Source organism: Typopeltis vanoorti, chromosome 21 (assembly GCF_054136105.1).
Source record: "Typopeltis vanoorti isolate ZY-2024b chromosome 21, IOZ_Tvanoo_1.0, whole genome shotgun sequence".
In the NCBI taxonomy this organism is placed as follows: domain Eukaryota; kingdom Metazoa; phylum Arthropoda; class Arachnida; order Uropygi; family Thelyphonidae; genus Typopeltis; species Typopeltis vanoorti.
This window is the reverse complement of record NC_143569.1, coordinates 73,840,437-73,857,259: the sequence shown is the minus strand read 5'-3', so window position 1 is coordinate 73,857,259 and position 16,823 is coordinate 73,840,437. Positions and strand designations below refer to the sequence as shown.

The following is a 16,823-nucleotide window of genomic DNA, read 5'->3' as shown; positions in this document are numbered from 1 at the left end:
TTACGAACGATTCAAGAGAGCTCTCTGTGTATGAAGTTCATCGAATGACTACAAAGCTCTGGATAATGTTAATGATCAAGAGAAAAATTAAGGGATCACTCAAATAATGTTTTGCTCGCATAGATATTAGTCGTTCTATCAAGAATGTATCAAGACTGCAATTATCAAATTTTCATTGAAAAATTTTATAATTTCTTAAGTAATCTCATTCCAAAACTGTTCCACTATGCTCATCAATACATTATCTGTGTAACACATCAGTTAAATCGCTAAATACGACACAGAATTGTGATATAATGGAATAGGGATCTTCATGAAGGTAAGTTTTTATATGCATGACTAACAACATTGCAAATATAAATTCTATGTAGGAGACTGTTGACATCATTTTTTATCTATCCATTACTACTTTATTATCTGTTATGGGAAAAAATTAGGACGATTAGCGCATTATGCATGAGTACGTGACATTGATAGCATAAATTCCAGATAATGCAGGTATATATTGCTTATTTTCAACTTAGTCTGTCTACATGCTTTCAGGGTTGACCTCAGCTATGTTTCCATACTTTAAGCAATTCATCTGCTTAGCTCTGGTATTAGGCGCTGTTCAAAGTGCGCCTTCTCTTTCTACCACTTCGCTACCAAAAAACTGCAGCTGTGTTGAAACCACGCCGTATTTGAATACAAACCAAGTAAGTCTCTACAAATTCAGGTAACCCAAGCGATGACTTGCATTCAATGTTTAGCTATTTGATATTTTTATGATTTTGGATATTGTAATATTTTATATTGTATTATTAACTTTGTTAATTTATATTACTGTAAACATAAATACATAATATAATACTATTATAAATTTATATTTATACGATTTTAAATATATTATTTGGGTAATGATAGAAAATTATTCATTCGAAAAAATTAAATTAATTAAATAGACATGGAATTTTTAACTACGTTCGAAATTATTTATTTTTTTGTTGCATCAGCTATCAGGACGATGGTACGGGTCTGCAACTACTTCCACTGAATTTCTGAAGTTCCTCTCAGTTGAATGTTCCACCTTCAACTTCGATCTCCATTCAGGTTTACTCACAGTAGAATTGAAGAAAGAAAAGTAAGTAAAATAGAAAATAAAATTGTTTTACTCTTTTGCAACTATTACTAATTTTTTCTGCTCTGTTACAAGATCATTAGAAATTTTAAATCTTAAAAAACAGCAGTTGATATTTATTATAATACTTATCCCTAAAATATATCCATTTAATTCTCCCAGAAACGTTCAATCACTTCGTTGGAATCAATCCTCGGTTAACCCAGCCAGCTTCGATTTTGATTGTAAGTGTCTTCCTCTATAATTCTAAAATGATCAAACTATAATTCTACACTATATTTATATATATATATATATATATATAGGTGTTTTTTTTAATCATGTTCAAGTTAAACTCAAGAAATTAGAAAACTAACGTAAATTATTTAATTTTTCATAATATAATATTATTTACGAGATATTAATATAATTAGTTTCGTATTTCTTAGAAAATATAAGTTTATCTGGATTGGTAAGTAGACAAATTTCCTCTTTATTATAATAGATATCGATGTTCATTATAATAAACATTGATGTATGCTGACGTCTGTGAGAAAGTGGATTCATTTGACGTTGCTATACAACACCAAATGATCATTTCACTTTAATCGTCAACTTCGAAATCGGGCAGTATAATGCAGTCCTGAATTATACTGTACTCGATGTTTATCCGCGCGTCATAGAACGACTGGTGAGGACGCTGAGTAATCTGTGTTTACATTCAAGAAGTCGAGTGCCCTGAAGATGTAGATTACGAGTCACGAGGGGATTTTTTTTTTTTTTTTTTTTGATAGCTCGTGTATCCTAATATAAGAAGGTATTCTTTATTCATTTTATTCGCCGATGATGCGACATCTTTTCCCGACATGGAGTGAATATTGTGATGAGTGTTGAGAATAGTTGAAACGATTTGTTAACTGCTGCGTTTGTAAATGTGCTGTGCAGATTTTTTTTTTTTAGGAACTAATTAATCCGGCCATACATGATGAGAGACTATTTCAATTCCGTCCATTTTGGAGGATGTTTCTTTATTGATGCCACTCTAAAAATGCTTCCATCCATGAGATACACCATGATGCCCCTTGGGGGAAACGGCACCGTCAACGCTACTGTTTTTTAAACATACAATCGTCATCACCTTTTTTGGCAGAACGTTTGTAGGCATTCTGTAAGCTGCATTGACAATAAGAACATCTTTGGAAAGTGCGATCTATCCCTGTGAGACACGCAAAAATGTCTCACGTTCTGTATTTCGATGAATTTTAGTCTAGGAAATCCTTACATTTTTATTATGATGTTCTAAACTGGTTCATTGAACCCCGATTTGGGGCAGAATGATTCTGTATGTAACAATCCTGTTAATCATAAAATTTATTTAAAAAATCTAAAAATTTAAAATTTAACCTCATCAAATGGCTTCTACTACCCAATCCTAAAATAAAATATTAGTTCTTAAAAGAACTGGGCGATGGACTGAGTCCTTGACTCTTTATCCCGTCATCTGAATGAAGAGAATCTGTGTGGATGGAGTGTTATCGAGCTAAAAGCTCCAGTCATGGCTGGGTAACTGGCAATAGCCGAGCCTCAGTTAAAACTTCATTGGCTACAGCATTGCCATTCGTTACCCCGGAAGTCCTAAAAAGGACTTTTTTCCCCTCTTCCTTCCTCCAATTTCAATTTCCATAAAATATTATATTACGCCTTTAATTTTTTTAACAAATGAACCATATAATCAAAAACTTTTGGTGTACTTGTGCATTTGTATATAAATTTCTATGATTTTAGAAATAAATATTATTTATAGTTGAGTAATAATTATTATTTAATATACAATACTCTATTAATCAAAAAATGAATTTAACTATGAATATCATGAAATAAAAAATTAGCACATTGCCATTAAATAAGATAAGTTAAGAAAATCGCACGCATACATATAAAGTTTACCTGTCAGACTTTTGCGCCTTTCCTTTAAACACTTTAGAGCCTATCATTTATTAATAAATAACATTCTAATCAGAAATGTTTTCACTTCTTGTAAAGAACACTTATAAGCTTTTTTTTTTTTTTTGTAGACTTGAATAATGAACTGTCTTTGATGGTAGTTGACATGTCTACAAACGGTCGATTCTGTCTCATGAGACTCTATAACAAAGATGACTCAGACAGATGTAAGTACAATATGAAACTGTCTTTTAATGGGTATGAAATTTCTGAATATGTCATGATTGTTAATCTGTATTTTAAAAATAATATTTTCCATTTCTATATTTCTAAAATCCCTCATTTATTGCGTGAATACATGTACATATGTATTTATATATTTGTACTTTTGTAGACATGTTTTTTATTCTTTCTGTGGAGAAGAATCCCGCGGATTTGATGAATTACGACAACACCGTTTACTGTAAAATGAAATCGAAAGGAGTGGAACTCAACTTTACTTCTTATGGTGTTTGTTGATTCCTGCTAACTTTGTTAGCTCAAAAGAGGAATTGACAAACGAAATCACTAATTGTTTTTAACGAATTCGTAAAGTTTGCTTAAAGTATGAAAATGTTTACTCAAATGTATTTTAATATTTATTAATAAAGATAAACAATGTAATACTTTGGACGAAATTTGAAATAAAGTTCATAAGTTAATATGATTTGATTGTATACACATTCATAATCATATATTATAGGGAACAAGAAATTCAGTTTGGCAATAAATTGAAAATGAGAATTTTCACAGAAATATCTGTCTGTTGTGTTAAACACGCAATGCCTTACTTACATTTATATTAAAACAAAGAGATTTTTAGTAAACAAAATAAGAAAAATGACAAATATTATTTATAGCAATTTATACGTTCTAGGAGGGAAGAGTCAATTCATGTTGAAGGGAAGAAAGGAATAATTATGGCGATGCACGAATTCGTTACCAACACGCGAAATCACGTGCTTTATATATAAAATTTTCCAACTGTTGTAAAAGCAAAACAGTTACCACTTTAAAAACTAGAATTTTCATAAAAGAAAAGCTAATTTTTCGACGTATAATAATAAACACTCATCCCAACGAAACGCGTTGATTACCCTGTTATCGGAATGGATTCGTCTTCTTCTGCCATGCGCAGAAGGCTCGAGGGGTCTCGCATCTGTGGTCGCACAGTGTGTTCATATATATATGAACTGAAACCGGGTAAATTTTAGGTTATGTATATTGAGGAGAAGGAGGCCCTTGCAATGTGAAGTCCTAAGCTCTAGCTTCTGCGTAATCCAGTCCTGGCTCAAGTCCTCATTTAGCTGCGACTTTTTGCAACTTATCTGGAATTTCCGGACATTATCTATTGTAACTTTTTTTTTTTTTTTTGTGGAGAAACCTATTATAAATACTTATGTTTTAAATGGTTCTTATTCTGTGAATATAATTTAAATCAAAACAATTATCTTTAACTAATAGTATTAATTAAAATAATGGAAAGCCTGAGAAGTAGGTGAAAGGTTTATAATCAGACACGTTTTGATTAGAAGTAATTGATTCAATCAATTATGCAATCAAAAATGCAAATGAGGTAACTGCATCAGTGATATGTGAATTTTAAACAGTGCCAAATACATTTAAAATATGTGAAAGTTTCTTAAATTTTAAAGATATTTTTAGGAAAATAAAGAAAATATTAATTTCATTTATTTTATAAAGAAAAACTGCAGATTTTCCTTAATTATATGAACAAACAATAATACACCTTTTTAAATCTTTCATAATAAAGAAATAGAGTGTAATTTTAATAAAAGGGAAAAATTATTTATAGTAGATCATTTGTACTAAATAGAACTTTTAAAGTCGTTACTATTACAAATGAGGTCATTTATGCAACCAAGAAGGCTTTATTCTCTGTTAAAAACATGCATTGCTGTAAACGCATAATTTTATTTGTGGTTCTCTCAACATCTTCAGATTAAAAAAAAATTCACTATAACGTAATAATTCTTCCTATTAAAGTGTACTTTTGGGAATAACGAAACGCTTAACAATGGTTGTTGAAGAATTTCATATCAACTTTTTCTTTAAAGCCTCTGGTTTCAATTACTTTAAGAGCTTTCTCTAAGTAAGTACAATGGAACTCTAGTGTTCTTGAGAGAATCCCAAAGTTTCCTAAAAGAGAAAAAATATCATTGTAACCAGAAATGAATGAACATACATAAAAATCATTAACATCACTATTTAGAATAAATATTATTAATTTGATTTTCTCGTGAAAAAAAAGATAGGAAGAGAAAACAAAAAGGCTATTTGCATTTAACTTATTTTCATCGCCTGTTTTATAAGTGGAAGGGGATGTGAAGAATGTATGTAACCACAAAGCTTAACTTTTTCATCTGTAGCAAGTAAAACTTCTTTCATGGACAACATGACGTCGAAATATCGTTAAACAACTTCAACCTAGAACAACATCCCATTTATTTAACTGATAATATTTTCTCTTCTTGCTTCCTTGGATCCAAGAGATTTGCGTGCATTATTCTTAAAGAAATATTCAATCACGCTATGATAATTCATAGCTTATTTTAGACTATATTTAGTCTTAAGAGGAGTATGAAATACTGTAGTTCTATAGAAGGAATGGATGGTATTTTCATTTTATACTCTTTGAGGATTCTACAGGTTTGGACAGTATTGAAAGTAATATAAGAGAAAACAGTGTACCCTTTAATTTCTTGAGTAGTTGGGAAACAAGTCTGATGCTTGAAGAAAACACTTGAGATGATACGTTTGTCATACCTGTTTTGGTGGTGTATGAGTAAAGTTAAAATGATGCCAGTTATGAGTGAGGTTTATATTGGTCTAAATCATCAGGAAAGTTTCTATTTGTGGGAGTTGATTTTCTACAGATAGAAAGTTTAGCTTTTTCGAAGATCTGGTTAGTTTTATTGTTGTTGTTATCTATACTTGAACGAAATGCTTGAATTTTTCCCAGTATATGTAACACACACACACACACACACACACACACACACACACACACACACACACACACACACACACACACACACACACACACACACACACACACACACACACACACACACACACACACACACACACACACACACGCACACACGCACACACGCACACACGCACACACACACACACACACACACACACACACACACACACACACACACACACACACACACACACACACACCTTTGATTTTAAAAATACACATCGTTGTTATGATCTTGCAGCAAAAGATTTAAGTCCATTAATTTTTGTTGGATATGTAACTACTACCAATAGGTTATATATATATATACAGTATATACAGGGTATCCCAAAATTCACGCAAGATTTAACTTTAGCGCCATTTGTGCGATAAAGTGTTGCCAACGAGAAAAAAAAGACATTGTGACAGCTGACAGTTCAGGGTTATTAAAAATGACCACACACAGCTTTTGTCGATTAACGAAGCCATCAAGATGAAAATGAGCCTCATCGTTTGAAGATGATTTTGTTCGAAAAATAAGCATCCACTCGTTGAATGGATTATGGAACAACAACAAGTGGATGCATATTTTTCGAACAAAATCATCTTCAGCGATGAGGCTCATTTTCATCTTGATGGCTTCGTTAATCGACAAAATTGTCGCATTTGGGGTTCAGAAAATCCACGAGTGATTGTTGAGAAACAAATGCATCCACAACGTGCCACTGTTTGGTGCGGATTTTGGACTGGAGGTATCATCGGTCCATTCTTCTTCGAAAATGCGGCTGGTAAGGCAATAACAGTTCATGGTGCTCGCTATTGCGACATGATAATCCAGTTTTTTGTGCCTGAATTGCAAGATATGGATGTGGACGACATGTGGTTTCAACAAGACGGTGCCACATGCCATACAGCCCGAGAAACAATTCAATTACAGCATGAGTCATTTCCTGGTCGTGTAATTTCCCGTTTTGGTGATCAGAATTGGCCGCCCAGATCATGTGACTTAACGCCGTTGGACTTTTTTCTTTGGGGTTTTTTGAAGTCTAAGGTTTATGCCAACAAGCCCACGACCACCCACCCCTTGAAGGAGGAAATTGAGCGCTGTATCAACGAAATTCAGCCACATTTATGCAAAATGGTCATGGAAAATTTCGACAAAAGAGTGCGTATGTGCCAGCAAAGCCATGGAGGCCATTTACCCGATATGCTATTTTATGCATAACTCTATACTGTATACTTTATGAATCAATAAGAAATTACAATTTTTAATTAAAAACCCGTGTTTTCTATCAAAATTACTTCTTGCGTGAATTTTGGGACAACCTGTATGAGGAGAAAAAGAAGGACACCCCCCCCCCCTAAAAAATGAGGAACACATTTGAAATTCTGCATCGCTACTATTATGTGTAAAAAAAAAAATTCTTAAAATCTAAATATCTAAATAAATAGTGTCGTGCATGTCACTTTTACCACCTTTGCCATCACTATGTTATAGAGTCGGGTAAATAATATAAAAACTGATTTTCTTCTTGTTCCCTTAATTTTGCATTATTCGAAATAGCTTTGATTCATACAATGCCTCACATCACACAATATTTGTGGACACTTAAAACACAACTAAACCAAATATAACAAAATTTATAATGTGTGTAGTTCTGTGCGGTATTGATTAGCTTGGATAAAGCGAAAGACTGAGACTAATGAGACAGTTATCAAAGCTATCCAGCATTTTAAAGACAATTATAACTGAGATTGACACGACATTAAAACAAGCTGACTTATTACCTGCGAAAACGTTGTTATTTTTTCTTCGAAACTGATTACAGAAGTAGATCAAAACTTGACTCGATTCTGCATCCAGCACTAACAGATGCGTAGCTCCAGCTATAAAAGAGAGAACACTCAGCGTTGAAACAACGTACATATCTACTCTTTGAAGATCTTGTTAAACAGTGACTGTTGTGAGTAATTTAGCGGTTATAAGTAAAATTGGTTCACGGGGAAAACGAAAAGTATTTACTTACATCCTTTAACCTTTGCATAAATCAGAGCTGGGACACTCTGGTCAGGGATTGTCAGTGTCAAGTTTAAGATTCTTCTGTCTCCATTTCTTATACATACAGTATATATAAAAAAAATTAAAAATCAAAGAAAATCATGGAACTGGAATTGTAAAATAAAATGTGCATTATTATTATTATTATATTTTTGAAATAAAGATTTTACACATTTGTAGAAGCCCTTTAATACATAACAAATAAACAAAAAAAGGCAGCATACACGAAAAAGTAAAAATAAGTTCAAAGAGAACAGTATTATTATATTGACATTACAATATTACGATACCCTAAAACTGCATCAACGTTTTGGTGATGACATCATTCTAGGCATACTCTCCGCCATTTTCTGACAATATAGGTATAGTTATTTGGCTCATTCTTTCTTCATCATGATCTCCAGTCTATGTACCGTTGTTGGATTCACAGGTCTGCCTGAAGTCAGATGCTTATTCAAAGGTGGTCACTTTGAATTCCAGTTTATTCAAAGGTGGTCAGTTACGAAATCCAGATTTTCAGTAGGAATAACGTACTCGAGCATAATGCGATCCTCAGGAATCCGCCACACCTAATCTGATCGAGAAAGAGAGAGAGAGAGAGAGAGAGAGAGAGAAAGTAGACTGAATTATCCGTCCACATCACGAATTTCCAACGCTCCATGTACCAATCCCAATGTTTTTATACCAGAGTGCATCCCGTCCAGTTGATTGCCATTGTTGACGTTTGGATTACGTGCAACCCTTCTGTAGAAATCGTACTACCATAGCGTCTATCTACTAACTCGAATCCCATGTAAACATTTTCACTCCTGTCCTATTCTTTTCAAATTACATAGCTAAGATTTTGGTACCAATTTTTGATTCTCTTTGGGTTAGCTTCCTCGGTTTCCCTGAGCGTTTCTCGATTCAGATGTTACCTACACATTTCCTTCAACTCTAATGTTGTCCAGAGTTGATTTTGAGATATTTTAATAATGTCGTTAACGGATATGGAATCGTACTATAATACCTCTAAGTCTTCTCCACATATCATGGACAATGCATAGAAGTCTCTAGGCATTATCGTTTAGCTTATATGGGTATGGGCGTCATGTGACGAAAGAGTATACTTAGCAGCAATATACTTATCATTTTATTCGAAAATAGAATATATGTTCTGCTTATTTCAATATACTGTATACCTTATTGTATTCTGAGAGTGTATCCCCCCCATATCAATTAGAACAGATTTATTTTCTGCATGTTTCTTGGCATTGAATGTAGGTTTTTACAGAAGTTACAGTTCACGGAGCTTGTGTGTGTTTTAAAGGAAGTGACTGACTTGTTCATACGGAAATGTAAAATTGATTGAGGATGAATAGCAAATATGTGGGGTTAGAAATACATATCCAATAACCGAAATTAAACGTAAATAGAGCCAATCAGAATAAAGATAGACTGAGGATTTTGAAAGTTCAGAAATAAAAAGTTTAAAAAAGAAAAAATAATAAAGAACTGGCAATATACACAAAGCTTTGTGTATATTGGCAGATTTGTATGATGGTGTTGGTCATTTCTTGGAATCGTCATCAGATTTCAACTTAAGAAGAGTCAGACTGGTTCGAGAGTAGAGGGGAGGTGTAATTGATCTTGAGAAATTTCTTTGTTTCTTTAGATTGTCTGGAACAGGAGCTGCTGGGGAAAAAAAAAACATTAAAAATCTCAGTAGCGATTATCATTTATTTTGAAGCAGGATTAAAGTGAATATTTAATTGAAAAGAAAAGTATGTAAGAAAGTTTTTAAAACGAATCAAAGTTGAATAACTTTCAGACACAATTAGTAGATTCGAATTTACAAACGGTATTGAAACCTTTTTGGTTTCAATACCGTTTATAAATTCGAATATCGAAAGGGTTTGAAAACAAGAACCAAATCTTGGAAACGCGGTGTCAAACTATAAAGAAAACATTCACTGATTTAGTAGAGATGAAATATGGAAATGTCGTCCTGAAGGTTGGAAAAATCAGAACTTCATGGTGGGCTTCATCACTTAAAGAAACAATCCAGGAAAAGAAGATTTATTGAGGTACTTCGTTTTCAGCAGGTGCCCTTAGAGAATACTGAGAAAAACATTGAAAGCAAAGTTCGCTATGTATATGCAAAATAATAATAATAAACTCCATAAATGACAGTATAAGACTACTACCATTAAAGCCTTACATAAAACTAAGCTGAAAGACCATCACAACCAACAATATAAAGGAAACAAATAAGCTCCTAAACAGCACAGCCTATATCATTACAGTGAAGCTTGGTTGCAAACCGCAAGAGCAAAAGCCGAGGGCGAAACAATCTGCACCATGGAAATTCCAGTTGGAACGAAAATCCATGAACTTCGAGCTGATCTGAGCAACTTAAAGAGTTTTAATGAAAGACGGATGAAAAATAATTAACATCAAAAACAAACTGATTAACACATGTAATTTGGCGAACAAAACAATTGCTAAAGTTACCGAAGAGCTAAAACAAAGAATTACAGCGACTGCACAGAAAATTAAAAGATATGAAGCAAGAATAAACCAATTTGTACAAAATATGCAATTTCGACTGGACCAACGTCAATTCTTACAGTCTCTCCAGAGAAATACAAATGCAAACAAACATTCACCGGAGAAAGAAGAAACACTCAAATTTTGAAAGTCAATCTGAGATAATCCTATTGAATATAACAAAGATGCCACATGGATTAAGGAAACAGAATCAGAAATGAAACAAAAACAAATGCAAAATGTCATTATCACTAAAGAAATGGTCAGTGCGCAAGCTAGAACATTTAAAAAAAAAACTAAAAAAAAAAAAAAACTGGAGTGCACCTGGCAAAGACGAACTACATGGATTTTGGTTCAAGTATCTAACCAGTCCATGTGATCGAATGGCAGAATAGTTTAATTATTTGTTATAGTCAGGCTCAGTGGAAGACCGGATGATATCTGGGCGCACTTTTCTCTTCATGAAGGATAAGGGTGCGGACCCAAGTAACTATCACCCAATAACATGCCTCCCAACTCTGCTTAAGCTGTTCACTGCAATCATAGCAAATTCCATATACCACTACTTATCGGATAATCGAATTTATCCGATTGAACAAAAAGGCAATTTTCAAATATCCAGAGGAACAAAAGACCAGATCCTTATTAATAAAATGATTCTAAGAAATTCAAAAAAAAAGAAAAACTAACTTAAACATGGCATGGATAGACTATAAGAAAACATTCCATTCCCTCCTACACTCCTGGATCCTAAAATCACTACAAATATTTGGAATTAGCAAAACATACGTTCGTTTCTGACTGCTGCTACGAAATCATGGACAACAACTTTAATAGTCAATAATGATGATCGGAGATATCATCCTTAAACGTGAAATTTTCCAAGGTGATTCCTTGTCACCATTGCGCTTCAACATTTCGTTGATACCTTTGTCTATGATTTTCAAGAAAACAAAACTTGGATATGAAATTGCTAAATATAATATTAAAATTTCCCATCTGTTGTATGAATGACTTGAAATTATATGGAGAATCGGCAAAGCAAATAGACTCTTTACTGAACACCGTTCCTATTTTCAATCAGGACATCAAAATGGAATTTGGTTTAGATAAATGGGCAGTTTTTATCTATTAAACACAATTAGAGCAATAAATTCTTGGGCTATACCAGTGATCAGATAAATAGCTGGCATAATAGAGTGGACAAAAGAAGACCTGGACAAACTGGACCCCAAAACTAGAAAAAGTAATGACTATGCATCGTCTATTAGATCCACGAAGTGATGTTGATCTGTTGTACCAAGGAGAATAAGTGGACGGGTTTTTTGCAAGTGAGACAGACTGTAGAAGAATAAGAAATTAATTTAAAAAGTTATATCGACAATAGCTCTGATCAAATGCTTCAGGCAATTACACAAAAAAATCGGATTGCAAAAAGAAACAGAAGAATAATCGATACGTAAGCTGGAAAAATAAACCCTTGCATGGCCAATTTGTTCGAGATACTGAGGAAAAATTCGAGGTGAACAAGACGTGGCAATGGCTACAATATGGATATATTAAAAAGAAACAGAAGGATTTATTCTAGAAACTCAAGAACAATCATTACAAACTAATGCAATCAAAGCAAAAATTTTGAACATCAATAATAACAGCAAATGCTGATTATGCGATCAGAAAGATGAGACTGTAGAACGTCTAATCAGTGCTTCCAGCAAAATAGCTCAAACTAACTATAAATACCGCCATGATCAAGTGGCCAAAATAATTTATTGGCATGTATGCAAAAAATATGGCTTTCCTACTTCTGATAACTGGTGGCGGCATAAAATAGAGACAGTATTGCAAAACGAAACAGCAAAACTTCTCTGCGAATTTAGAATACAAACTGATCGACATTTGGAACACAATAGACCTGACATCAAAATTATCGCACATTCGCGATTTAAGATGTAATTTAGCAGTTCGAGTTCAAAGAGCTACAGGATCCGAGTCAATTTAGCTTTTATGCAGATGATGTTATACATCTAAATAAGTACAAGTCTTCAGAGTTGAATAACTGTTATAACAAAACAGGCATAAAAATAAGCAATAAAAGAGACAAAAAAAATATGTAAGAAGCGTGTGCATGATAGAAAACCTCGGTCTTCTCAATAGACAGCTTATAGAAAGAGTAAAACATATTAGCTGTGTAGATGATAATTGAAATATTTTACTTTAAGTGAAGATGGCAAATGTGAATATTTATGTCAAGATTATTGCCGTAATAAATTTGGTATGAAAATCAGTAATAAAATGACTATGAAAGTATTCAGGACCATTGAAAACAACACCTGCATCCAAGGTGGAGAACCTACAGAACAGATAAAAAATTTCAGCTGCTTAGGCACGATTTATAGTGAAAATAGTAAATTAAATAGGGAAATAGACAACAGAATTATCTAGCTAGTGCGGTAGGAAGTCAAATTAATAAATTACTATAGAATAAGAAAGAAATTAGTCAAAAGTAATGGATCTGAGAGACCTGAGTTAGAATCAAACAATTGATCAAAGACTGGAGACCACAGATATGAGAGTGTTGAGAAAGATTAAGGAAGTGAACAGATGACATCAATGGCAGAATCATATTAAAAATGAAGATATTAGGAAGAGCTACTCTAAAGTGGTATGGTCACTTAAATAAACAGAAGGAGGGAAGTTTAACAAAACAAGGGATTTTTGGCAGGATGCCAGTAAAAATACCCAGAGGAAGACCAAGATCCAGATGGATTGATATAAGAAGAGCCTTAGAAGACGGCTGAAATATGAGATCTGACATTATTGGAGTCTTGACAGGTAATAGAGTAATCTGGAGGAAAATTGTCGAAAGAAGGTTCTTGATAGATAAACTTTTCTTGTAGTACCATCATAGTGCCTTACACATCCCTTGAAGGTATATATATATATACCTTATATATTATATAAGGTATATATTATATATAAGGTATATATTATATATATATATATATATATATATAATTTTAAATTATCGATCTGAGCTTTACATTATTATTATTATTATTATATATTAATATTATAGATTATTATATATATATGTGTGTGTGTGTGTGTGTGGAAGTTAGAGCTTTTTTTTTTTAAAAAAATTCATTTAACTAGTAAACTGCGTAGGATCTAGAGAACCAATATTTATAAGAATTCTGTAGTCATCTTCCCTTGTCCGTGTGAAAATTATTTATGTGAGAAGCCTTTCAGCTCATCAATCATTTTCAACATATAAAGGATTAAAGTTGTTTGTGTGTGGGGTGGGGGGACTAAACAAATTCCAGTAGACGGTAACCTAGAATTAAGAGCAATGAATTTTTGTTTTGATGAACTAACGTCGAGGCAGTTATTACCATAACTACGCAGGCATCGCATACACATATCTGCAGATATAATAGGAGAACCATTGAATGCATTCTACTTACTCATTGTAGTCGATATACAATTCCGCTGGTGTGATCTTGGTATCAAAATCGTAATAGAAACAAAGAGGTCGGTTGTGTATATTCTGTGTGGTTGCAACGGGATACCATTTTCCTTCAAGCTGCAAAAAACGAAAGCGCGCGTTTCTAAATCGAAATTAAGTTTCACATTAAGTTTCAAAACAGATAATCAAAAATGAAACTTGAATTAAATGGTACGAAAATTACAAATGTTACTTACGTGTTCCAAAGTACAGTTAGCTATAGTTTGGATGTCCGAGCAAGTCCCATTTCTAACCTCCCAACGACCATAAGCTCCTCTGAACAACGAAAGAAGCAATAAGAAGTAAATGGAATCACCTGGCATCTTGAAGTATATGAATTACACGGAGTATCAAGTCAGCTTCTTTTTGGAAATAGAACTTTGTATACCAACTGAAATACCTCAAACACATTTATGCTAAATATCCTATCATCTGAAATGGATGATAGGAGATTTAGTGACATCTGTTGGCAAGTATATCGTAACTGTTTCTTTTTTCTAATCCAACTTACCTTAAAGATTGTATTATAAGAACAATGCCTTGTTGGTATTCAATTTTTGCATTAAGATTAGCATAAATGGCTTTGTAAAATACGAAAGTTGGTTTGAAACAATCAATATTACACGTACAATCTGTAATGAAGGTTATTATAAGACGTGTTTTTTCGTCATGCTTGAAAGTCCAACTTCAAGGTTGAGAAAGAGCTAAACAACATCGCTCGAACTTTGAACTTGAACTATCAGCAGAATGATAGATGACCAAAATGAACGAAAAGAAAAAAAACATATGCATAAAATAAAACTATTTTTTTAAATATTAAATGCATTTAATACAGAAGTAATTAGGAATAGTACTACTGCAATTGAATACTAAAACTGGACAAAATATGTTTATTACACAGCAAATACGTCACAGTGAATGATTTAGACAATCTAAACGACAAATTGCATCTTGAAAAACGTTCTAGTATAGTTCGCCCACCATTTCTAGATCCCTTCTTGGCTTTGTGCCAAGAATAGTCGATTCATGCTGAAGGGGAGAAAGAAATGAAGGATGTACGAATTGGTCGCCAACATGCGAAATCACGTGCTTTCTTGTCTGTCGCTGTACTAGTACTAGCTTGATTTTTGTTGTTCTCTTTTTGCATTATTTTTTTATTATTAATTTGTATGATGGATCCAGTACAGTCAACAAGTTCTGTTGTTAAACGTTTCAGTAGCTCTTGCAAAAGAATATTGAAAAATGTGCTGATGACATTCTGCGAAAAAGAATCGTCAGAAGGCCGTCTTCTTGTTCCCCTTTCTCAAGTCATAAAACGTGCAAGTGCAATTGCGGGCGTATCGGGGTCGACTGTTAAAAGAATTCGTAGGGAATCAAAAGGTGAAGGTAAGCCAAAATTTAAATCTCCTAAAAAAAAAAAAAAAAAAAAAAGCGCCAGAGAAAGAAAACCATCGAAACCGTAGCTTTGAATGATTTTGATGTAGACGTTATAAGAAGAACTATTCACGAATTTTACGTGGTCGAGAAAAGAGTGCCAACTATTCTGAACTTGATTCCTGTGCTTAAAGAAAAAATTAATTTTCCTTGGAAAAGAGAAACTTTAAGGAAAATACATCATGAAATCGGATTTTGTTTTAAAAAGTCCCAGAATAAAAGGAAACTTATCATGGAGAGCGAAGTGACATTGTTTTATGTAGAACGCAGTATTTGCACGTATTAACACTCTACGTACATTTTTCCAACTGTTATGCAAGCAAAATAGTTACACTTTAAAAACAACAATGTTCGTAAAAGAAAAGCTAAATTTTCCGACCTGTAATAATAAACAAACTCAGTTTGTTTATTATTACATCCCAGAAGACAGACTGATTACCCTATTATCGGAATGGATTCTCCTTTTTCTGACATGCGCAGTAGTTTCGAGGGACCTCAAATCGGTGGGCGAACTATATCCCCCTAAGCAACTAAGTCTATCGAGCCAAGAAAGAAAGGTTGCGACACGTCAGTAAGTTAACAGCACTTATTGCGCATGTTCCAACTGGTTTTTTTTGTGCATTTCATTCTTCACTTCCATATAGGTGTGCATCAAAAGAATGGACGCAGCTCTTATATATTAAATAACAATCTGACTCAATTATGGTTTCTTGCTATTTAAATTTCACAATAAGTACTAGTGAATAATCGAAGTAAAATATAAAATGAACTAACTAAAAAAATGTTCAAAAACCTAAAGTATTTCGCAATCCCCATCCTAATATTTATGAATCATCCTCCATAACTAAAGTTCTCCGCTACAGTGGCCAGATGGCTAGGTGTCTTAGAAGCTTTGAGCACGAGATTTGCCTCGATATATATACTTATATAATTAAAGGACGCAGTTTGACATATATTTGACAGTATTTCAACTCAGATAATGCCAAGATAGAAAAATCATGTGTATATTTTACCTTGAAAATATTAATACAGACTCCCATTCCCAATTTGCTATTGTGTGTTAGGCTTAATGACCTGTCATAGACCTATAACCGGATATAATCAATTCGAACCCAGATCTTTCCAAATCGAAACTTATTGAGCTATGGTGACTCTTTAATATCTGTTCTTAACGATTAATGACCAAAAATGTTCCCAGTCGAGATATTATTGACAGTTGGTT

At 33.2% G+C, this 16,823-nt stretch overlaps 2 protein-coding genes across 2 annotated transcripts; one reads left to right on the top strand and one right to left on the bottom strand.

The window, feature by feature from the left end:
* Window positions 1-483: 483 nt before the first annotated feature.
* On the top strand, window positions 484-3,741 carry LOC150094977 (uncharacterized). Its single transcript, XM_090411457.1, has 5 exons — window positions 484-695; window positions 993-1,120; window positions 1,280-1,341; window positions 3,172-3,267; window positions 3,435-3,741. The coding sequence occupies exons 1-5, from the start codon at window positions 534-536 to the stop codon at window positions 3,557-3,559; spliced, it is 573 nt and encodes a 190-aa protein (XP_090267583.1). The 5' UTR covers window positions 484-533; the 3' UTR covers window positions 3,560-3,741.
* Window positions 3,742-4,955: 1,214 nt separating this feature from the next.
* LOC150094976 (uncharacterized) lies at window positions 4,956-14,829 on the bottom strand. Its single transcript, XM_090411473.1, has 5 exons — window positions 14,365-14,829; window positions 14,127-14,245; window positions 8,099-8,184; window positions 7,860-7,958; window positions 4,956-5,239 (listed from the first exon to the last, which is right to left on the bottom strand). The coding sequence occupies exons 1-5, from the start codon at window positions 14,488-14,490 to the stop codon at window positions 5,112-5,114; spliced, it is 558 nt and encodes a 185-aa protein (XP_090267599.1). The 5' UTR covers window positions 14,491-14,829; the 3' UTR covers window positions 4,956-5,111.
* Between the last annotated feature and the right edge of the window lie 1,994 nt (window positions 14,830-16,823).

Bases quoted from the DNA above. Each gene is read 5' to 3' on its own strand.
- LOC150094977 (XM_090411457.1), top strand. From the start codon at position 534: ATGCTTTCAGGGTTGACCTCAGCTATGTTTCCATACTTTAAGCAATTC. The intron at 696-992 runs GTAAGTCTCTAC...TTGTTGCATCAG, and splicing joins CGTATTTGAATACAAACCAA to CTATCAGGACGATGGTACGG. The intron at 3,268-3,434 runs GTAAGTACAATA...GTACTTTTGTAG, and splicing joins CAAAGATGACTCAGACAGAT to ACATGTTTTTTATTCTTTCT.
- LOC150094976 (XM_090411473.1), bottom strand. From the start codon at position 14,490: ATGCCAGGTGATTCCATTTACTTCTTATTGCTTCTTTCGTTGTTCAGA. The intron at 14,246-14,364 runs GTAAGTAACATT...CGTTTTTTGCAG, and splicing joins CTAACTGTACTTTGGAACAC to CTTGAAGGAAAATGGTATCC. The intron at 7,959-8,098 runs GTAAGTAAATAC...TCTCTTTTATAG, and splicing joins TTATGCAAAGGTTAAAGGAT to CTGGAGCTACGCATCTGTTA.